Source organism: Schistocerca cancellata, chromosome 1 (assembly GCF_023864275.1).
Source record: "Schistocerca cancellata isolate TAMUIC-IGC-003103 chromosome 1, iqSchCanc2.1, whole genome shotgun sequence".
Taxonomy (NCBI): Eukaryota; Metazoa; Arthropoda; class Insecta; order Orthoptera; family Acrididae; genus Schistocerca; species Schistocerca cancellata.
Window position 1 is genome coordinate 1138701354 of NC_064626.1, and position 25361 is coordinate 1138726714.

General features: G+C 44.4%; 1 protein-coding gene across 1 annotated transcript in view; it reads left to right on the forward strand.

Annotated features, from left to right (window-relative positions):
- The window catches only part of LOC126135097 (uncharacterized), a 58838-nt gene extending 33521 nt beyond the window's left edge, over positions 1-25317 (forward strand). The window contains exon 6 of the mRNA XM_049915197.1: positions 25103-25317. Coding sequence (XP_049771154.1) covers positions 25103-25317 — 215 coding nt within the window. The remainder of the gene's footprint in view (positions 1-25102) is intronic.
- Positions 25318-25361: the final 44 nt, after the last annotated feature.

Consider the following 25361-nt stretch of genomic DNA (forward strand, 5'->3'; position numbering starts at 1 on the left):
GTATGTGTATGTAGCGATTTAAAGTGGAAGGACCTTATAAAATTAATCAATGGATCGCAGATGCCAGACTGACATTCTTTGGAAGAATCCTTAGGAAATATCGTCAACCCACAAAAGTAGTAGTTTTCAGTCCCCTTGTTCGAGCTGTACTTGAATATTCCTTTTTTAGTCTGGGGTCTGTACCAGACAAGACTGATACAGGGAATAGAGAAATCTGGAGAAGAACAGCATATATTGTCAGAGGTTCACTAAGTCAGTCTGAAAGCGTCTTGGAGATGCTCAGCCGGATCCGACATCAAACACAGTGAGATAGGCATTTTGCTTTATGCCATAGTTTACTGTCGAAGGTCTGAAGCATACATTGCTAGAAGCGTCAACAAATATATGGCTCCTTCCTACGTATAGCTCCCAAAAAGACCGTGAAGCTAAAATTACAGATATTTGAACTCTAACAGAGGCTCAGTAGCAATCTTTCTTCCCGTGTACCATTTGGAACTGGAGAAATGAGCCAAGTCTGGAGATCTGTGGTGGTGATCCAGCATGTCTACTGGATTTCTCCCTGGACTGTGATGATAGGTTCTGAAATGGCAGAGTGACAGTGGCACATGAAAGTTCAGTTGCTATGGGGGTATGAGCCAATTCTCGATTGTTGGCAGATATACCCGTCACCTTCTCCATACGACTTTACCATTAACATCATGCATTGTGCCAGTCTTCCCATCAGACACGATACACCATTTGCTGTAGGTATAAAACAGTGGGAAATTCACAGATTGCTGGGAATTTCAAAATAGCCCAATTTTGCCAGAAGCTTTGTCTCAGTCCTATGACATCCAAGCATAGAGGCTAGTTGTCCTAAGTGAAAACAGGAGGGAAATTTTAAAAAATCGAGATGAACAGTTATCATATTTGTGGTATTATGCAGGTATCATGGTGTCTCAGCAAAGTCAACAACAAGAACGATCCCACAGATATCAGTGAGGTCTTGCTGCAGTCTGATATGACGGATGGTTGAGGGGAGAGGGGGTAACTCCAGAAAGCCACGCCTCCCTCACACTGAAGCCAGTACAGGGTTGAGTGTGCAAGAGCTCAGCCAGTTCCAGATCTCAGCTACAGCAGTCAACATCGTCATCCAGGATCAACGAGTAGCTAGTTTCAAATGAACATGTAGTGTTGATAGCGCTACACCTCAAGATGACAGTTTGTTAACTAGTGCATCAAGTGGTCCTCTGCTATTCCACAAAGAAGTGTGTCAAAGTTAAGTAAATCTTTTACTCATTAATGTAATAAAGTGAACTAATATTTAATGTGTTCTAGTTGATGCACCTTCTCCCAGAGCATTCAAAGAACCTACAGTTGTGGCCAGATGAAAGGGGTTTCGCCTGGTCACAACATATTGGTTGAAAATCCGAGGTGGGGGAATAAGATCACTTGTGTTACCTATAGAATCCAAGATAGGACCTGAGGGTATGAGCCAAGTTCTGAGACTGCTTAAATTAGTCTCATGAACTGTGACATCATAATCGAAGAAGGCGATACAAGATGGCTGACCTGGAGAAATGAGCCAAGTCTAAAGTGTCGTATAGGTCCGTGAATCCAAGATGACGATCCAGCATGACCACTGGGCTTGTCCCCTGCACTGCAACACTGGAATCCGAAATGAACGACCTGGACATACCCTGCCAGTCTGCATGGTTGTTAGTTCGCTTGTTCTAAGTATAGAATCCAAGATGTACATCTACATCCACATGGATACTCTGAAAATCACATTTAAGTGCGTGGCAGAGGGTTCATCAAACAACCTTCACAATTCTCTATTACTTCAGTCTCGTATAGCATGCAGAAAGAACGAACAAGTATATCTTTCCGTACCAGCTCTGATTTCTGCTATTTTATTATGCTGATGGTATAAAGGTGCTTATGTGGGGAAATGCCTGATAATAGTTTATTAAACGTGTGATTAGTGTGGAACAGTTGGTAGAGTACCACTGGTTGTTGTAATGGTACTTTGATGTCATAGATTGAAACACAATAGGTCCCATGGCGAATTCAGCAAGCAGTAGCAGTAGATTCATACTGTGGTTTCAAATAGCTTCCCACCTAGCTGCAGTAGTAGTAAATTCATACGACACATTCTCAACCGGCTGTACCACAATGTTTACATACTGTTTTGACAGATGACTATGTTATTCTTTAACTAACAGTGATTTTCGCTGTAGGTAGACCTTAGTGTGATGGAAATTCAATGCCGATTTTGATGATGTTTTGAACTCCCAATTCCCCTACCTATAAATAGAAATAGATCTAATGTTCAGGCTAGCACTGCTCTTTAAATGATTCTTATGAGATTTTACATATAAATTGCAAGTGTTGTATGTTATACATAGGACATCTAGCATTTCTAGGCGATTTCTAAATTGTGGCAGTTGAGGAATCGAAAATTGATATGCAAAGGGTGTGAAAGCACTACTTTACTGTTTCTAAATCGTGGATTTTCAGAAGTTGCCTCTACTTTGAACTCGTGATCTGAGGACAGGTCCACAATGATAAATCTCCTGCCACTCACGTTCAGCTTGTACGTTGCAGAGAACACCACCACTTTCACAGGTGTGCTCCACAGTGCTAATGGCCCAACGAGTCGTGCAGACTTTGGTGATACCAGTAACTCAAAGTCGGGAAGGAATTCTGCAAGCTGATACGATTTCTGCTCTAATATGTTTAGTTCCCCAAGGAACGCTGGCGATTTGATAAACAGTGCAGACATTGGATATGTAGGAAAGTCGAAGTCTGGAAATAGTTATGTTACCTGCTCCAATATATCAGGCGCTGAATCAGGGCTACTTTCCGCATGCTGAGTTGTTTTCTCTGGTGCTCAAATTTATCAGATACCGCGCCATCAACATCAGTAGATCTTCGTACTGAGGTGAAATAATAAATGAAAACAATGAAGACACATGCGGTTACACACACTTAATACTAATATTAATAATAATAATAATAGCAAACCTTGTACCACTGATAGTCATTCCCTTTCCCATTCCATTCATAAATGGAGTGATGGAAGTATGACTATGCAGTTCTGAACGAGCTCTGATTTGTAATGCCTTCGCATCCTTGTGCGACATGTATGTTTGTGGCAGTATACCTCATATGTTTTCGGATTTCGGTGCAAATGATAAACTGCCCTGACCTGCGGTCTTAGGTTTCAGCCCTCTAGCACACCCATTGTCTGGTATCGTTTTCTCGTTAGACTTAGTGTAAAACATTTGTCACATCTGATGTAACTGCTAGCAGTTTGGGGAGAAGTTGAGCTGTTCAGTTTATGTTATGAGTCACTTAGAAATTGCAGTGCTATCCACTAGATTGCATTTCTGTTTATACGAGTATGAAATGGAGTTTAACATGCATTCTTCGTCTACATCATTAGAGAATCAACGCTAGCTCACACTGACAAGGGTACAAATCAGCAGTGAGCGTGTTGGAGGAACCACAACAGCAGAGCCATCAAATTCATCCGATCTGAACACGTCTGTGACGCCACTGGACGTCGGTTTGGTGCCCAAAATTTATAGGAATTTCGTAAACATCGTGCAGTGTGCAAGAGAGGTAATCTGGCGGAGCGTGATGTCATCGATGACATCGTAGGAATGGGAAAATTGGCAACAGTGCAGAGTGTGTATCCATATAGCTATTCTACTCACTAAGTACCCTCTGCTGCACGTTTAAGATGTTTGTGGTATACAGATGTAGATGTAGACATCGGTGTTATGTGGGCCCATCCACTGATGCGTGGACACTCGTAAACATTGTGGCCCCTCAGTTATCTGGAAGGTTTCGCTATTTTCTGCAGCCTTTTACATTTGCCATCGATTCTTGCGTGACTGACGTTGCCTGTGTATACGTTTTCCGATTGGGATTTCTGCCTGGACTTTTTGTGCCTGTTTACGACGACTTTCGCTATGCACTGGAATTTGCTTGTGGTTAGCCATTCACTTCGTCAAAACCGCCATCATCCGTCACAACGACCGCCTGTTTGTTCCACTAGTTTCTGCCTCACTGTCAGTGGAAGTCACCAAAAACATTGTATTCTACACCGAGTTGGATGCGAAAACGGATGTGTCCACAGCATATTCATTACGAAGATGTAGAGGAACAGGCAATATTATGTCATCAAGAACGTTGAAATGAAAGCCCCGGTTCACATTCACAGTGAACCTGAGTCACGGTGCTAAATGCAGCGACAAAACGTCACGGAACCACCTCCGGACTGAACTACACCTTCAGTGTAAAATCACGATCGGTGCCGCTGCAATTTGAGCCGATAGTCAGGTGTTGTGGAGCCCACTGGTAACACACAGCTTTGGCACTGTGAACGGTGTCCTCTAGGCAGGCAGCTGACTCGAAAGTCCTATGCGTGCCGTTCACTTCGCAGTGTTGGGTTGCGATTGGGTTGTTTGGGGAGGAGAGCAGACAGCGAGGTCATCGGTCTCATCGGATTATCGGATGAGGGAAGGATGGGGAAGGAAGTCGGCCGTGCCCTTTCAGAGGAACCATCCTGGCATTTGCCTGGAGTGATTTAGGGAAAACCTAAATCAGGATGGCCGCGCTCGGGATTGAACCGTCGTCCTCCCGAATGCGACTTCGTAGTGTTGTCTAGTGGAGAGGGAGCTGCATTTACTGACAGCAGCCGCTCCTGACTGGGGTGGAGCCAGGCCTCACTGGTGGTGTGCAACACCCATCCCCAGGAATCGTTAGCGTTAGGATTTCACCCGGAACAAGTCCCGCCCACACACCCCCGGTTTTCCCTGTCTATGTTCGGCGCCTGGGCATCGCTTCAGTTGACCCACGTGGTTTACCGCGTTGGGCTGCACTTGGAGTGAATGTTAAATTAATATCTTGCTAGGTCTTAAATTTTGCCAGATAGTTAAAAGACACTTTACAAAAAACATGCACAATCGGCCTCAGCTGTGCCAGGTACTTCCACAGCAAACATAAGAGAAAACAAATGGTTCAGATGGCTCTGAGCACTATGGGACTTAACTTCTGAGGTCATCAGTCCCCTAGAACTTAGAACTACTTAAACCTAACAAACATCCATGCCCGAGGCAGGATTCGAACCTGCGACCATAGTGATCGCGTGGTTCCAGACTGTAGCGCCTAGAACCGCTCGGCCACATAGGCTGGCTAAGAGAAAACAATTTAGCACTGAATTCTTTAAATACGAGAACTCAGTATTCAGGTGAATAGCCTATGAAGAAACATACTTCTATGTGAGAAAAAGCACCCAAAGCTAAAACAGGAAAAACCTACCCTCAAAGAATAATTTGCTTTGAGAAAGAGGAACCACAGTATACTTGACACTTAAGTTTCAGAACTCAGACAGTATATGTGAAACAAGCACCAATGTTCACTAAGCTTTCAGAGGGCATCAAAATTACTTTGTTCTTGCTAGATGGATCCAAGCTGATTTTGTGTGTTATTCACTGAATATTTTTGCTGAAACTTTTTAGGGGTGGAAGAAGAACTAGCACAGCATGAAGGACGTTTTACAGCCGTGAAACACTGCAGCATTTATTTCCTCCGTAACTGCTCTGTGACAAACATACACATCATCATTATTATTTTTAAAAAATGGTTTGAATGACATTTACGAAATTAAAAAATGTTTTGGTTAAAAACAGGACAAAAAATAACGACATATTATTTTCCTGAGACGTTTGCAACAGCATATAGGACACTACTCACACAGAAACAGCCACAATTCTTTATAACCACGTTTATAATGCGCAGGTATGGCACTGGAATAATTTACTAGTTAAAATTCACCCATTACCCATGGAAATAATAACGAAATATCTCATATAATCAAATATCTTACTGCTTTCATTAGGCATTTCTACGTTATGGCATTCTTATATTCTTTAATTTTCGTGAGCTACTGTGAGGACCTACATAAACAAAACGACTTTGACTTACTTCTATATAACGTTGATTTTGGACAACAGAGTTATTCGACTGCATCCGTGGCTTTACTACCAACGTGGCAGATTCAAAACCATTGTTTTCACATTGTATGTTTGCTCTGCTGTTTCCCTCAAACAAACGTATTATAATAAATGAATTAGTTAATGAAAATTTGTCCTTATTGCCCTTAAATAGGATCACGTTATTTTTTGTTTTCTATTGCTGGTGATGCTTTCAATTCTCTATAAATATTTTTATTTCTTTAATAATGCAAATTCATATTATATTGCTATCCAGAAAAACTTAAATTTCTTATCATTACTGAATTTCATCACAGTGTAACATGTGTTGGACTGTGTCGATAACAACTTTGATGTAGCTTCCAGTTTGCGGAACTGGAGGCTGTTTAGGGGAGGGTCTTACACTATGGATAGGCGTGGAGGGAGGTGAATGGGCGGGACTTGTTCCAGGTGAAATCCTAGCGCTAAGGGCACGTCCCGTTCCCACTCCCCACCTAACGGTGTCTCGTAAGTGCCTCAATCTGCATGCCATGTCTAGCGGATGCCGATGTTACGACATTCTTCACAAACGCATCGATACGCAGACAAATCGAGCAACTTCATTCACGGTGTGGTCGAAGACACGTCCCAACACGATGGCTCCTATCCACCACTGTGTTGAGTCTCCACGTGGACAGATTTTACTGTGCTGGTCCCATACAACCAACTGCCACTTGCAAGCATCTTCACAGCCACGTCTCGCTTTAGTGATGGACAGTCACACGACTGCCTGGGGCAGAGTCTGCAGTGCTCTGTAGTGACCGGCATGCCCTGTCAGAGGTGTGACTGACACTTTCTCTGCTTAGCTAACATCCAGCTAGTTCACAATAAGCGTGCCGTCAGAGTAATACTAGGTGAATGACGCAGTTTACTACAGTAATATTGTATGCCCAAAGTCACGGAAAGGCACTGGGCGTCGTGTTGTTAGGTAGTTGCTCCTCCCGAACCCTCGAAACTACAGTAATACATTGACATATAGACTGTAGCATGTGCTGGAATCGTTTTGGAAGGAGACTGGTCTCAAGTTCTTCTAACAAATGATATAACGTAGCTGGCACTGGATTTATCGAGTAGTCACAGGTATTGACTGCATCCTGTAAATGGTCAACTGAGTTAGAGTCTAATTATACAGGGTGGTCCATTGATCGTGACTGGGCCAAATGTCTCACAAAATAAGCGTCAAACGAAAAAAACTACAAATAACGAAACTTGTCTAGCTTGAAGGGGTAAACCAGATGGCGCTATGGTTGGCCCGCTAGATGGCGCTGCCATAGGTCACACGGATATCAACAGCGTTTTTTTAAAATAGGAATCCCCATTTTTTATTACATATTTGTGTAGTACGTAAAGAAATATGAATTTTTTAGTTGGACCACTTTTTTCGCTTTGTGATAAATGGCGCTGTAATAGTCACAAATATATACTGGGTGATCAAAAAGTCAGTATAAATTTGAAAACTTAATAAACCACGGAATAATGTAGATAGAGAGGCAAAAATTGACACACATGCTTGGAATGACATGAGGTTTTATTATAACCAAAAAGAAAAACAAAGTTCACAAAATGTCTGACAGACGCGTGAAAGATCTCTTGCGCGCGTCGTTTGGTGATGATCGTGTGCTCAACCGCCACTTTCGCCATACTTGGTCTCGCAGGTTCCCAGATCTCAGTCCGTGCGATTATTGGCTTTGGGATTACCTGAAGTCGCAAGTGTATCGTGATCGACCGACATCTCTAGGGATGCTGGAAGACAACATCCAACACCAATGCCTCACCATAACTCCGGACATGCTTTACAGTGCTGTTCACAACATTATTCCTCGAGTACAGCTATTGTTCAGGAATGATGGTGGACATCTACATCAACATCTACATCCATACTCCGCAAACCACCTGACGGTGTGTGGCGGAGGGTACCCTGAGTACCTCTATCGGTTCTCCCTTCTATTACAGTCTCGTTTTGTTCGTGGAAAGAAGGATTGTCGGTATGCTTCTATGTGGGCTCTAATCTCTCTGATTTTATCCTCATGGTCTCTTCGCGAGAAATACGTAGGAGGGAGCAATATACTGCTTGACTCTTCGGTGAAGGTATGTTCTCGAAACTTTAACAAAAGCCCGTACCGAGCTACTGAGCGACTCTCCTGCAGAGTCTTCCACTGGAGTTTATCTATCATCTCCGTAACGCTTTCGCGATTACTTAATGATCCTGTAACGAAGCGCGCTGCTCTCCGTTGGATCCACTCTATCTCTTCTATCAACCCTATCTGGTACGGATCCCACACTGGTGAGCAGTATTCAAGCAGTGGGCGAACAAGCGTACTGTACCCTACTTCCTTTGTTTTCGGATTGCATTTCCTTAGGATTCTTCCAATGAATCTCAGTCTGGCATCTGCTTTACCGACGATCAACTTTATATGATCATTCCATTTTAAATCACTCCTAATGCGTACTCCCAGATATTTTATTGAATTAACTGCTTCCAGTTGCTGACCTGCTATTTTGTGGCTAAATGATACGGGATCTATCTTTCTATGTATTTGCAGCACATTGCACTTGTCTACATTGAGATTCAATTGCCATTCCCTACACCATGCGTCAATTCGCTGCAGATCCTCCTGCATTTCCGTACAATTTTCCATTGTTACAACCTCTCGATACACCACAGCATCATCTGCAAAAAGCCTCAGTGAACTTCCGATGTCATCCTCCAGCTCATTTATGTATATTGTGAATAGCAACGGTCCTATGACATTCCCCCGCGGCACACCTGAAATCACTCTTACTTCGGAAGACTTCTCTCCATTGAGAATGACATGCTGCGTTCTGTTATCTAGGAACTCCTCAATCCAATGACACAATTGGTCTGATAGGCCATATGCTCTTACTTTGTTCATTAAACGACTGTGGGGAACTGTATCGAACGCCTTGCGGAAGTCAAGAAACACGGCATCTACCTGTGTACCCGTATCTATGGCCCTCTGAGTCTCGTGGACGAATAGCGCAAGCTGGGTTTCTCATGACCGTCTTTTTCGAAACCCATGCTGATTCCTACAGAGTAGATTTCTAGTCTCCAGAAAAGTCATTATACTCGAACATAATACGTGTTCCAAAATTCTACAACTGATCGACGTTAGAGATATAGGTCTATAGTTCTGCACATCTGTTCGACGTCCCTTCTTGAAAACGGGGATGACCTGTGCCCTTTTCCAATCCTTTGGAACGCTACGCTCTTCTAGAGATCTACGGTACACCGCTGCAAGAAGGGTGACAAGTTCCTTCGCGTACTCTGTGTAAAATCGAACTGGTATCCCATCAAGTCGAGCGGCCTTTCCTCTTTTGAGCGATTTTAATTGTTTCTCTATCCCTCTGTCGTCTATTTCGATATCTACCATTTTGTCATCTGTGCGACAATCTAGAGAAGGAACTACAGTGCAGTCTTCCTCTGTGAAACAGCTTTGGAAAAAGACATTTAGTATTTCGGCCTTTAGTCTGTCATCCTCTGTTTCAGTACCATTTTGGTCATAGAGTGTTTGGACATTTTGTTTTGATCCACCTACCGCTTCGACGTAAGACCAAAACTTCTTAGGATTTTCTGCCAAGTCAGTACATAGAACTTTACTTTCGAATTCATTGAACGCCTCTCGCATAGCCCTCCTCACACTACATTTCGCTTCGCGCAATTTTTGATTGTCTGCAAGGCTTTGGCTATGTTTATGTTTGCTGTGAAGTTCCCTTTGCTTCCGCAGCTGTTTTCTAACTCGGTTGTTGTACCACGGTGGCTCTTTTCCACCTCTTACGATCTTGCTTGGCACATACTCATCTAACGCATATTGTACGATGGTTTTGAACTTTGTCCACTGATCCTCAACACTATCTGTACTTGAGACAAAACTTTTGTGTTGAGTCGTCAGGTACTCTGAAATCTGCTTTTTGTCACTTTTGCTAAACAGAAAAATCTTCCTACCTTTTTTAATATTTCTATTTACGGCTGAAATCATCGATGAAGTAACCGCTTTATGATCGCTGATTCCCTGTTCTGCGCTAACTGTTTCAAGTAGTTCGGGTCTGTTTGTCACCAGAAGGTCTAATATGTTATCGCCACGAGTCGGTTCTCTGTTTAACTGCTCAAGGTAGTTTTCAGATAAAGCACTTAAAAAAATTTCACTGGATTCTTTGTCCCTGCCACCCGTTATGAACGTTTGAGTCTCCCAGTCTATATCCGGCAAATTAAAATCTCCACCCAGAACTGTAACATGGTGGGGAAATCTACTAGAAATATTTTCCAAATTATCCTTCAGGTGCTCAGCCACAACAGCTGCTGAGCCAGGTGGCCTATAGAGACATCCAATTACCATATCTGAGCCTGCTTTAACCGTTACCTTCACCCAAATCATTTCACATTTCGGATCTCCGTCAATTTCCTTTGATACCATTGCACTTCTTATCGCTATAAACACGCCTCCCCCTTTACTGTCCAGCCTGTCTCTGCGGTATACATTCCAATCTGAGTTTAGGATTTCATTACTGTTTACGTCTGGTTTCAGCCAACTTGCTGTCCCTAGTACTATATGGGCGTTGTGACCGTTTATTAATGAGAGCAGTTCTGGGACCTTTCTATAGACGCTCCTGCAGTTTACTATTAGCACATTAATATTGTTATTCTCTGTTGCATTTTGCCTACTCCTACCTTGCCGCGTCTCAGGAGGCGTCTTGTCGGGCATAGGGAGGGAATTCTGTAACCTAAAAAACCCACATGTGCACTCCACACGTACTCCGCTACCCTTGTAGCCGCTTCCGGCGTGTAGTGCACGCCTGACCTATTCAGGGGGACCCTACATTTCTCCACCCGATAGCGGAGGTCGAGAAATTTGCACCCCAGATCTCCGCAGAATCGTCTGAGCCTCTGGTTTAAGCCTTCCACTCGGCTCCAAACCAGAGAACCGCGATCGGTTCTGGGAACGATACTACAAATAGTTAGCTCTGATTCCACCCCGCGAGCGAGGCTTTCCGCCTTCACCAATTCCGCCAACCGCCTGTACGATCTGAGGATGACCTCTGAATCCAGACGGAACGGGTCATTGGTGCCGACATGAGCAACAATTTGCAGTCGGGTGCACCCAGTGCTCTCTATCGCCGCCGGTAGGGCCTCCTCCACATCTCGGATGAGACCCCCCGGCAAGCAGACAGAGTGAACACTGGCCTTCTTCCCCGACCTTTCCGCTATTTGCCTAAGGGGCTCCATCACCCGCCTAACGTTGGAGCTCCCAATAGCTAATAAACCCCCCCCCCCCCCCCGTGTGCCTGCTCGGACCTTGCTGAAGGAGCGGCCACATGTCCACTCACAGGCAGAGCGGGCGATGCCACACGGCCAGCCTCCACATTTACCTTCCGCCTCGTGCGCCGCGAAAGCCGCTGAACCTGCCACTCCCCTTGGGGAGAGGGTGGCCCACCCGCGCCCGGTACCCGCGAAAATGTCTCGACAGCAGGTGAAGCATGTAACACCTGGGGTGTACCTTGCGACGCACCAAACTCCCCACTGCCGCTGCACTCCCAGGCAGCAGCCTGAAGACGGCTGACCGCGGCCATCAACACGTTCAGCTGTTCGTGAACAGTGGCCAGCTCCTCCTGCGTCCGTACACAGCAGTCACACATCCTATCCATCCTAAGGAATCAATTTACTGAAGAGAGTTAATCAACCTTTAACTAGACTGCTAATTCACTAAAGGCGGCTGTTTATTCACTAAACTGTGGTTGCTAGCCACTTCTTGTAGAAAACAATGAAAATAGCACTATCTGTCTCTGGACTGTATTGAAAACAAACACTAGCACTATTGGCACTATGGTTGACTAAAGGGACTCTCTCTGACTGTATTCAAAACAAACACGAAATCTATGGAACACTATTAATAGCACTCGACAATTAAAGCTTCCTAAAAGAAAACCACACGGAAGAAGTGACAAGTAAGAAAAATACAGTTAATACTTAAATTAAGGTGGCTCGCTGCACAGCAGACGTGAAGTAGACGGCGGTTAGGACGAGCATTTCCTGTAAAGAACATGATCTTTGCTTTATCTTACTTTGTTATGCTAATTATTGCTGTTCTGATCAGATGAAGCGCCATCTGTCGGGCATTTTTTGAACTTTTGTATTTTTTGGTTCTAATAAAACCCCATGTCATTCCAAGCATGTGTGCCAATTTGTACCTCTCTATCTACATTATTCCGTGATTTATTCAGTTTTCAAATTTATACAAATTTATACTGACTTTTTGATCACCCGGTAAGTACGTGGTATCACGTAACATTCCGCCAGTGCGGACGGTATTTGCTTCGTGATACATTACCCGTGTTAACATCGACCGTTTACCAGTTGCGGAAAAGGTCGATATCGTGTTGATGTATGGTTATTGTGATCAAAATGCCGGGTATCCTGGACGATATCATCCAAGTGTCCGGACCGTTCGCTGTATAGTTACGTTATTTAAGAAAACAGGAAGTGTTCAGCCACATGTGAAACGTCAACCACGACCTGCAACAGATGATGATGTCCAAGTAGGTGTTTTAGCTGCTGTCGCGGCTAATCCGCACGTCATTAGCAGACATATTGCGCGAGAATCGGGAATCTCAAAAACGTCGGTGTTGAGAATGCTACATCAACATAGATTGCACCCGTACCATATTTCTATGCACCAGGAATTGCATGGCGACAACTTTGAACGTCGTGTACAGTTCTGCCACTGGGCGCAAGAGAAATTACGGGACGATGACAGAGTTTTTGCACGCGTTCAATATAGCGACGAAGCGTCATTTACCAACAGCGGTAACGTAAACCGGCATAATGTGCACTATTGGGCAACGGAAAATCCACGATGGCTGTGACTAGTGGAACATCAGCTACCTTGGCGGGTTAATGTATAGTGCGGTATTATGGGAGGAAGGATAATTGGCCCCCATTTTATCTATGAAAATCTAAATGGTGCAATGTATGCTGATTTTCCACGTAATGTTCTACCGATGTTACTACAAGATATTTCACTGCATGACAGAATGGCGATGTGCTTCCAACATGATGGATATCCGGCACATAGCTCGGGTGCGGTTGAAGCGGTATTGAATAGCATATTTCATGACAGGTGGATTGGTCGTCGAAGCACCATACCATGGCCCGCACGTTTACCGGATCTGACGTCTCCGCATTTCTTTCTGTGGGGAAAGGTGAAGGATATTTGCTATCGTGATCCACCGACAACACCTGACAAGATGCGTCAGCATATTGTCAATGCATGTGCGAACATTGCGGAAGGCAACCCACTCGCTGTTGAGAGGAATGTCGTTACACGTATAGCCAAATGCATTGGGGTTGACGGACATCATTTTGAGCATTTGTTACATTAATGTGGTATTTACAGGTAATCACGCTGTAACAGCATGCATTCTCAGAAATGATAAGTTCACAAAGGTGCATGTATCACATTGGAACAACCGAAATAAAATGTTCAAATGTACCTACGTTCTGTATTCAATTTAAAAAACCTACCTGTTACCAACTGTTCGGCTAAAATTGTGAGCCATATGTTTGTGACTATTACAGCGCCATCTATCACAAAGCAAAAATAGTGGTCCAACTAAAACATTCAAATTTCTTTACATACTACAAGAATATGTAATAAAAAATGGGGGTTCCTATTTTTAAATAAACGCAATTGATATCCGTTTGACCTACATCTACATCTACATGATTACTCTGCAATTCACATTTAAGTGCTTGGCAGAGGGTTCATCGAACCACAACCATACTATTTCTCTACCATTACACTCCCCAACAGCGCGCGGGAAAAACGAACACCTAAACCTTTCTGTTCGAGGTCTGATTTCTCTTATTTTATTTTGATGATCATTCCTACCTATGTAGGTTGGGCTCAACAAAATATTTTCGCATTCGGAAGAGAAAGTTGATGACTGAAATTTCGTAAATAGATCTCGCCGCGACGAAAAACGTCTTTGCTTTAATGACTTCCATCCCAACTCGCGTATCATATCTGCCACACTCTCTTCCCTATTACGTGATAATACAGAACGAGCTGCCCTTTTTTGCATCCTTTTGATGTCCACCGTCAATCCCACCTGTTAAGGGTCCCACACCGCGCAGCAGTATTCTAACACAGGACGAACGCAACCTTTGGCTCGCCTTCCGCACAATATTATCTGTGTGGTCTTTCCAACTGAAGTTGTTCGTAATTTTAACACCCAGGTACTTAGTTGAATTGACAGCCTTGAGAATTGTACTATTTATCGAGTAATCGAATTCCAACGGATTACTTTTGGAACTCATGTGGATCACCTCACATTTTCGTTATTTAGCGTCAACTGCCACCTGCCACACCATACAGCAATCTTTTCTGAATCGCTTTGCAACTGATACTGGTCTTCGGATGACCTTACTAGACGGTAAATTACAGCATCATCTGCGAACAACCTAAGAGAACTGCTCAGATTGTCACCCAGGTCATTTATATAGATCAGGAACAGCAGAGGTCCCAGGACGCTTCCCTGGGGAACACCTGTTATCACTTCAGTTTTACTCGATGATTTGCCATCTATTACGACGAACTGCGACCTTCCTGACAGTAAATCACGAATACAGTCGCACAACTGAGACTATACCCCATAGGCCCGCAGCTTGATTAGAAGTCGCTTGTGAGGAACGGTGTCAAAAGCTTTCCGGAAATATAGAAATACGGAATCAACTTGAGATCCCCTGTCGATAGCGGCCATTACTTCGTGCGAATAAAGAGCTAGCTGCGTTGCACAAGAACGATGTTTTCTGAAACCATGCTGATTACGTATCAATAGATCGTTCCCTTCGAGGAGATTCATAATGTTTGAATACAGTATATGCTCCAAAACCCTACTGAAAACCGACGTCAATGATATAGGTCTGTAGTTCGATGGTTTACTCCTACTACCCTTCTTAAACACTGGTGCGACCTGCGCAATTTTCCAATCTGTAGGTACAGATCTATCGGTGAGCGAGCGGTTGTATATGATTGCTAAGCAGGGAGCTATTGTATCAGCGTAATCTGAAGGAACCTAATCGGTATACAAACTGGACCTGTAGACTTGCCCGTATCAAGCGATTTGAGTTGCTTCGCAACCCCTAAGTTATCTACTTCTAAGACACTCATGCTAGTAGCTGCTCGTGTTTCAAATTCTGGAATATTCCATTCGTCTTTCCTGGTGAAAGAATTTCGGAAAACTGTGTTCAATAACTACGCTTTAGCGGCACAATCGTCGGTAACAGTACCATCGGCACTGCGCTGCGAAGGCATTAACTGCGTCTTGCCGCTTGTGTACTTTACATACGACCAGAATTTCTTCGGATTTTCTACCAAATTTTGAGACAATGTTTCGTTGTGGAACCTATTAAAGGCATCTCGCATTGAAGTCCGTGTCAAATTGCGCGCGTATGTAAATTTTAGCCAATCTTCGAGAGTTCGCGTTCTTCTGAACTTCGCATGCTTTTTCCGTTGCCTCTGCAACAGCGTTCGGACCTGTTTTGTGTACCATGGGGGATCAGTTCCATCTCTTACCAATTTATGGGTTATGAATCTCTCATTGCTGTTGCTACTATATCTTTGAATTTGAGCCACATCTCGTCTACATTTGCATAGTCAGTTCGGAAGGAATGGAGATTGTCTCTTAGGAAGGCTTCTAGTGACACTTTATCCGCTTTTTTAAAAAAAAATATTTTGCGTTTGTTTCTGGTGGATTTGGAAGAAACGGTATTAAGCCTAGCTACAACGAAATTGTGATCACTAATCCCTGTATCAGTCATGATGCTCTCTATTAGCTCTGAATTGTTTGTGGCTAAGAAGTCAAGTGTGTTTGCGCAACCATTTACAATTCGCGTGGGTTCGTGGACTAACTGCTCGAAATAATTTTCGGAGAAAGCATTTAGGACAATCTCGGAAGATGTTTTCTGCCTACCACCGGTTTTGAACAAGTATTTTTGCCAACATATCGAGGGAAGGTTGAAGTCACCACCGACTATGACGGTATGAGAGGGGTATTTATTTGTTACGAGACTCAAATTTTCCCTGAACTGTTCAGCAACTATATCATCGAAGTCCGGGGGTCGGTAGAAGGAGCCAATTATTAACTTAGTTCGGCTGTTAAGTATAACTTCCACCCATACCAATTCGCATGGAGTATCTACTTCGACTTCACTACAAGATAAACCACTACTGACAGACACAAACACTCCACCACCAATTCTGCTTAGTCTATCATTCCTGAACACCGTCTGAGACTTCTTAAACATTTCTGCATAACTTATTTCATGCTTTAGCCAGGTTTCTATACCTGTAACGATTTCAGCTTCTGTGCTTTCTATTAGCGCTTGAAGCTCAGAGACTTTCCCCGCACAACTACAACAATTTACAACTACAATTCCGACTGTTCCTTGATCCAAGCACGTCCTGTATTTGCCATGCACCCTTTGAGATTGCAGCCCACCCTGTACTTTCCCGAGGCCTTCTAACCTAAAAAACCGCCCAGTCCACGCCACACAGCCTCCGCTAGCCGTGTAGCCGCCATCTGAGTGTAGTGAACTCCTGACCTATTCAGCGGAACCCGAAACCCCACCACCCTTCGGCGCAAGTCAAGGAATCTGCAGACAACACGGTTGCAAAACCGTTGAGCCTCTGATTCAGACCCTCCACCCGGCTCTGCACCAAAGGTTCGCAGTCGGTTCTGTCAACGATGCTGCAGATGGTGAGCTCTGCCTTCATCTCGTAAGCAAGACCGGCAGCCTTCACCAAATCAGATAGCCGCTGGAATCCAGAGAGAATTTCCTCAGATCCAAAGCGACACACGTCATTAGTGCCGACATGTGCCACCACCTGAAGCTGGCTGCACCCTGTGCTCTTCATGTTATCCGGAAGGACCCTTTCCACATCAGGAATAACTCCACCTGGAATGCACACGGAGTGCACACTGGATTTCTTCCCCTCCTTAGCCGCCATATCCCAAAGGAGCCCCATTACGCGCCTAACATTGGAGCTCCCAACTACCAATAAGCCCACTCTCTGCGATTGCCCGGACCTTGAAGGCTGAGAATCATCCTCTGAAACAGGGCAGGCAGCTGCATCTGGCTCAGCCAGAGACAGTACCTGAAACCTGTTTGTCAGACGCACTGGGGAGGCTTTCTGATCAGCCTCCAGGGACGTCTTTCGCTGCCTGCCATGCCTTGGAACGATCTCCCAATCAACCACAGGTGAGGGCTCAGCCCCACTGCGGCCAGCAACCGGGGCAACCACAGTGGCAGACCGATCTGGGGACAGACGGGACGAGGTTGACATCCCCGTGATACCCAAGTCCGGCTCCCCACAGTGGTGCCCATTGACAACAGCCTCAAGCTGCGCGATCGAAGGCAGCGCCGCCTGCAGCTGTGAGCGAAGGGATGCCAACTCAGCCCTCATCCGAACACAGCAATCACAGTCCCTGTCCATTCTAATCGATGTTGAACAACAGTTACTGAAACACGAGTCCGTGCCTAGATAACGGAAGGGAAACACGCAAAGAATGTATGAACTAACCTGTACAAATGCCTAACGACTGCGCTACAATCTGCCTCAATTTAGGATTACAGTAACTAAAACTCAAAATTACACCTCCTATACGAAACTCACACGCAATTTAAATAAGAATCTACGAAGTAAACACAGAAAAGAATCTATATACGTATATTTCTGCGCTGTCGATGTGCACCAGCTGGGAGCTCAGGCCACACTGGTCTCTGCGAGCCTACTAGACAGACAAGTGCCACTGACGTACCAAAACAAATCAAATGCCTAACGACTGTGCTACAACCTGCCTGAATTTACGATTACAGTAACTAAAACTCAAAATTACACCTCCTATACGAAACTCACACGCATTGTAAGTAAGAATCTAAGAAGTAAACACAGAAAAGAAGCTATATACGTATCTTTCTGCGCTGTCGATGTGCACCAACTGGGAGCTCAGGCCACACTATGGCAGCGCCATCTAGCGGGCCAACCATAGCGCCATCTGGTTTCCCCCTACAAGCTAGACGAGTTTCGTTCTTTGTAGTTTTTTCGTTTGATGCTTATTTCGTGAGATATTTGGCTCGGTCACTATCAATGGACCACCCTGTATAATCATCTGGTGTATGGGAGAGGGCGAGGATGAGGGGGAGGAGAGGCATGCTGTGGTCATGAATTCACTGGACTGTTTACCGAGTCACCAGCGTGCAACCAGAGAGCAGTGACGTGGCAAATTCTCCCAATAAAACGTGGCATCTTCATCAGGGCGCTATAATGCCAGGAAGGGCTGCGGATGACCGGCACGAGTGAACACACAGTGCGCACCTGTCAGCGATCGTAGCAGCCGGACACTGCGGCATAACTGCAGTCACACGAACACCCGGCAGACCACAGCCGAGCCATTTTCCGTCCGGACGCGACATGCAGCCTCCAGTGGTCGGTGGGATGCCTGCTGCCGCAGCCTCACAAACAGCTGAGAGCGGTGTCCATCTGGTGGCGCCACGACCCTCCACTGTCTGGCACCCCAGTGGCCGTGCCAGACATCGAGGTCCGACTCGCGGTGGCAGCGAGCCGGTGTCCTCCGAAGCACATGTGGACCACTTCTCTCTGCGCAGTACTGGTCAGAGTGGTTTCCAGGTCCCCTACACTCGCCTTGCATGGCTCTGCACAGCCGCCCAGCAGATTCCTGCGTGTGGAAACGCAGTCCATAGATCCACTCCTCACACTGTCAATCCACAAAACCGAAATTCTTTTCTAATCTCTGATATCCTATCACCTATGCGTCTTACACTGATTATCATCCCCCATGCAAAGACGGTTAACTCGCGGAATGCCGTTACATTCACTACACGCCTGTGTACACTTTGTTTCTACATTTGCGTCATAGGCGACATCTAACCGGCACTCTTTAAAATGGGAGAACTCTTCACACTAGTTTTGGCCACTCACTTACGACATATTTGAAAATGATTGCCTCCATCTCTATTCATTTTTGTGCTCCCGAAATCTGTTTGAGTACTCTGGTGTATGTCTCCTTCAGTCAGTTTTCAGTTTCAGGGATACTTTCGTATACTCCTCCTTTGAAACTTCCTCACAGATCACAAGTGAACAAGTCTAGAGAGATGCTCGCCACCTGTCTCGGTGCAAGAAGTGGTGGGGCAGTGCGTTGTGCCCTGCGACGCTTCTCACACTTTCGCCTCTAGCATCCCACAATAGAACTTTAATGTTTTCTCTTATTCTGATTTTAAATGATAGCATTCACTTTTTATGTACTCCAGTCTTTTTCTGAAATTATTGAAATTACTCCGCAGAATCGAGGTTTCTCGAAAACGTGAAAACGTGTTCTAAGGTGCAACATTCTGTTGTACCTAGAAACAAATGCATCGACAAAAACAATGATCATGAAGTAATTATTCTAATGGGACGGAAATCGACAGATGTGATATACATGTATAGATAAACACATAATTACAATTTAAGAACAACTGGGTGATTTATTCAACATACAGAGCTTCACAAATTGAGCATGTCAATAACGTATTGGTCCATCTCTGGAACCTATGCAATTAGTTATTCGGCTTGGCACGGATTGATATAATTGCTGGATGTCCTTCTAAGGTATTTCGTGTCCAGTTCTGTCCAACTGGGACGATACATCGTCAAAATACCAAGACGGTCGGAGGGTCTTCCCTTTCTTGCAGCGGTGTACTGTAGGTCTCTAGAAGAGCGTAGCGTTCCAAAAGATTGGAAAAGGGCACAGGTCATCCCCGTTTTCATGAAGGGACGTCGAACATATGAGCAGAACTGTAGACCTATATCTCTAACGTCGATCAGTTGTAGAATTTTGGAATACGTATTATGTTCGAGTATAATGACTTTTCCGGAGACTAGAAATCTACTCTGTAGGAATCAGCATGGGTTTCGAAAAAGACGATCGTGTGAAACCCAGCTCGCGCTATTCGTCCACGAGACTCAGAGGGCCATAGACACGGGTTCCCAGGTAGATGCCGTGTTTCTTAACTTCCGCAAGACGTTTGATACAGTTCCTCACAGTCGCTTAATGAACAAAATAACAGCATATGGACTATCAGACCAATTGTGTGATTGGATTGAAGAGTTCGTAGGTAACAGAATGCAGCGTGTCATTCTTAATGGAGAGAAGTCTTCCGAAGTAAGAGTGATTTCAGGTGTGCCGCAGGGGAGTGTCGTAGGACCGTTGCTATTCACAGCATACATAAATGAGCTGGTGGATAACATCATAAGTTCACTGAAGCTTTATGCAGATAATGGTGTAGTATATCGAGAGGTTGTAACAATGGAAAATTTTACTGAAATGCAGAAGGATCTGCAACGAATTGACGCATGGTGAAGGGAATGGCAACTGAACCTCAATGTAGACAAGTGTAATGTGCTGCAAATACGTAGAAAGAAATATCCTTTGTCATTTAGCTACAATATAGCAGGTCAGCAAATGGAAGCAGTTAATTCCATAAATTATATGGGAGTAGGCATTAGGAGTGATTTAAAATGGAATGACCATATAAAATGAATCGTCAGTAAAGCAGATGCCAGACTAAGGTTCATTGGAAGAATCCTAGGAAATGCAGTCCGAAAACGAAGGAAGTAGGTTACAATACGCTTGTTCGCCCACTGCTTGAATACTGCTCACCAGTGTGGGATCCGTACCAGATAGGGTTGATAGAAGAGATAGAGAGGATCCAACGGAGAGCAGCGCACTTCGTTACAGGATCATTTAGCAATCGCGAAAGCGTTACGGAGATGACAGATAAACTCCAGTGGAAGACTCTGCAGGAGAGACGCTCAGTAGCTCGGTACGGGCTTTTGTTCAAGTTTCGAGAACATACCTTCACCGAGGAGTCAAGCAGTATATTGCTCCCTCTTATGTATATCCCGCGAAGAAACCATGAGGATAAAATCAGAGAGATTGGAGCCCACAGAGAGGCATACCGTCAATCTTTCTTTCGACGAACAATACGAGACTAGAATAGAAGGGAGAACCGATAGAGGTAGTCAAGGTACCCCCTCCCACACACCGTCAGGTGGCTTGCGGAGTATGGATGTAGATGTAGATGTATATAGAGGCAGACTGTAAAGGTGAAGGCACAGAGGTACTTGTGAAGAATCTGTTGCGTAGATGTATGTGTTTCCACGCAATTGCCAAAGTTTCTTACATCCTGAATGTAGTTGTAACACACGGGCATGACAAAAAGTTGTGGGATAGCGATAAGTGCATACACAAAGAGCGCATTGGCAGAGCTGTCGCTTATACTCTGGGGATTCATGTGAAACGGTTTCCGGCGTGATTATGGCTGCACAACCGGAATTGACTGACTTTCAAGCGGAATGGTAGTAGGAGCTATACGCACGGCACATTCCATTTGGGAAATCGTTAGAGAATTCAGTATTCAGAGATCCACAGTGTCAAGAGTGTGCCGAGAATACCAAATTTCAGGCATTTCTTCTTACCCGGATGAGGCAGACGGCCTGTTCTTAACGACTGAGTGCAGCAGCATTTGTGTAGAGTTGACAGTGTCAGCAGACAAGCAACACTGCGTGAAATGACCGCAGAAATCAGTGTGAGATGAACGTGAATGTATCCATTCGGACACTGCGGCGAAATCTCGCGTTAATGGGTTATGGCTGCAGACGAGTGACACGAGTGCCTTTGCTAACAGCATGAAATCGCCTGCACTGCATCTCCTTGGCTTGCGACTATATCGGTTGGATCCTAGATGACTAGAAAACCGTGGCCTGGTCAGGTGAGTCCCGATTTCAGTTGGTAAGAGCTGAAGGTAGGGTCAGAATGTGGTGCAGACCCCACGAAGCCGTTGTCAACGAGGCACTGTTCAAGCTGACGGTTGCTCCATAAATAGTGTGGGTTGTGTTTACAGGGAGTGGACTGGGTTCTCTGATGAAACTGAACCGATTCTTGACTGGAGATGGTTATGTTCGGCTACTGGGAGACCTTTTGCAGTCATTCGTGGACTTTATGTTCCCAAAATTGTTCACAGTTGGTTTAAAGAACATTCTGGACAATTTGAGCGAATGATTTGGCCACCTACATCATCTACCATGAATCCTATCGAACATTTATGCATGAAATCCTGCCCCAGCAACATTTCCGCAATCATGGACGACTACAGAGGCAGAATGGCTAATATTTCTGCAGGGTACTTCCAATGACCTGGTGAGTCCATGCCACATCAAGTTGCTCCACTGTGCTGAGCAAAAGAAGATCCGACACGATATTAGGAGGTATACCATAACATTTTTCATTGCAGTGTATATGGCTGAAGAGATGATGGCACACACATACAGAAAATACCAATAATGTATGATGGCAAATATGTCAATATGAAGTGCCCTAATATGAAAATTTGAGGAAAAATTGTCATGGGTTAGGAAACTCTGTTTTCATTGGTTCCTATGTAGTGAGTCCCACTATTAATATGCCAGGTTATCTGGCAGTAAACAGCCAGTCAAACCATGCTAGTTAATCCAGTTCACAGGCACTTGAACCTCAACAGAGGAAGCTGCTGGGCCAAGCTGCAGGGGTTTCTAAGAGTACATAGCTTACAATAGCTGCACTGCATAAAAATACAAAAAGAAAGCAAAATGAAAGTATATTAAAAGTGTTACATCCTTTTTGTGTGTGTGTGTGTGTGTGTGTGTGTGTGTGTGTGTGTGTGTGTGTGTGTGTTTGGTGGAAAGTCTAGTTGTGTTATCATAAGAGATATGGAACACAGCAATTTGGAGCAAAGTATCTATTCCCATTGGTTATAAACTATAAGATGGCCTACATCCTGAATGTCATGTATATATTTAACAGAATGGGAATGTGGAAAAACTGGATGTGAGATGAAGTGTAAAATATAAAATGCTAAAAATAATGCCATATTTTTTGTGTATTGCCTGTAAATCATTCCCACGTTTTTAGTTTGTGAAAATAAGATTTTTGGGACTGCTCTTTCACAATCAGAATTTACTCCTGTATTTTTAATATGCTACTGTTACCATCCTGTATCTTGTCATGTCCACTACAACTTTCAGACTCAATGTTCCCCTTCGGGCAAGAAACTGTACTGTTTGGAGCCAGTTGAGGAGGCTTTGGGGGCTGCATTCATAGGACTGGCACTTATTTTACAGCATGTTGTACTTTGAATAGGTGCAAAGAATCATCTGCAACAGAACCATTTAAATGAATTAAAGAGATTACTGTCATACATTTGCGCTCTCTGTTAACACAATAACAGGAAATACGACAGGAGGCAGGATTGACCATAACAGGAGAAAACAGAAACTGATGTACTGTTACAGTCAGCTGGGATACTTAATGGTTGCCAATAACATCTTGTAGGTTTCAGGTCCCTGGAGGATTAGTTTCCATTTTTGGACTGAAGAACATTGATAGTTACAACTAGTAGAAAGGATTTAATCTCACATCAAAAGGTGCAAGGGTGCCTAGAATGCAAACTATACCTAGGTGATGGTGTGGCATGAAACTCCTCCACTTCTGAGCACCCTCTACAGTACTGGGTTTGACTCGTGGTGGTTCTACTGGTAGCTGCCCCATCCTAGCACTGCTTGTCTGTGGCAGTGCTTCACTCTATCGAAATGGATGATTACAGACTGTTGTGTCAAACATATTTCTTTACTAACTGGAGTTGTCAGACATATAATTTCATACAGGAGAGGAGAGAACTTTTTTGTTTTTCCCTTTCTGATCATTGGATTCCACAACAACACCCAATCATCTGGATGATACAGGACTAGCATTGCTCCCTTTTTGACTCTATGAAGCTGTCTCAGAGTTTCCTTGAAGTTTTACTCTTCTCCATTCTGTTGGGATAAACTATCCACTTCACCCATACTAATATATAGTAGAAACCTACATATCTCAAAGGAAGAATCATTGGGCAGCCATATACTACCTCATTGGGTGCATGTCCTTTTGACTCATGGAACCTATTGTTGTAAGCGGACAAGATGTATGACAGATATCGATCCCAATCATTATGTGTATTTTTCATATCCTAACTTTTTAACTATGGTTTTATTAACCTGTTCTATTTGGCTATTAGCTTCAGACTGGAAGAGGATGTTCTCCATAATATTGACAAATACTATCAGGACCAAGTACTACGAAAAATGAACAATAAATGACAGAATATATTTGTTCAGTGTGCGGAATAGGACCCATATTATCTCAGTATATAACTTCAAATGACTTGAAAGCGTCAGGCAAGGTTTTGCAACAGGATTTGTGGTCTGTTGTGTCGCGCACTCTGTACACACTGAATACACACACATATATAATTCTCAGAATCGTACTGGCAGCCTTCCCACCAATAATACTCTGCATTTACATAGACACTCCACGAGCCACTGTATGGTGAGTGTCATTAGTGAGAGTCCCATGTCATTGATCCCAAACCCACTGCAACCATAATCGACTATGTCACTGAGTCAACATAGAAACACATAGGCACCATCTGCTACATAGTTCCATTTGGAGCAGTGGTTGCTGAATGGTGTGATCACCACCTGTCCTGTTCACAGAGGAAGCACAGCTCCGACCTCCACATTCTGTGATGAGCTGTGGACATCTAGCACATTGCCACCTGCTTGTGGTTTCACTGTCCTTTAGTCACTTCCCACAGATGCTAATCACACTAACCCGTGAACAGCTAACCAACTTTGCCATTTCTGAGGCGAGATGTTCATTCCTGGGTATTGAGTCATAACAACCTCCTCTTTGTCAAAGTCGCTTATGGCAGTGGATTTCCCTATTTGTGGCCAATATCATCACTAGAATGATTCACCATTTGTGTCTGCTCCACTTACACACTTTCCTAGCACACCAAGCTTCAGCAACATCTCCAGGCAGCATTCAATTTTACTGTCATAGTCACTACAGTGTTTTTGCTCATCATAATATGTAGATTCAGAAGTAGAGGTAAGAGGTAAACAGTCAGTTTCCACTGTGTGCAGCTCTGGCAAAGTCAGTAAGCTTGGAATACGACGAAGACCCATTCTACGGCAGCAACTACAGTGGGCGTGAAGTCGAGTCCTGTTGCTGCTCACCTCCGCCCCCATCTCCGGAGCCCTGCCCAGCCTCTCCGGGACGCCACCGCAGCAGCGTTCCCAAGGGCTTCTACACACTGACGGGTGATATCTCACCAAAGTCGACGCCGCGGCGCACGTAGGTAGAACTACCAGCCACCTCCTTCATACCTAATAGTGCTGCCCA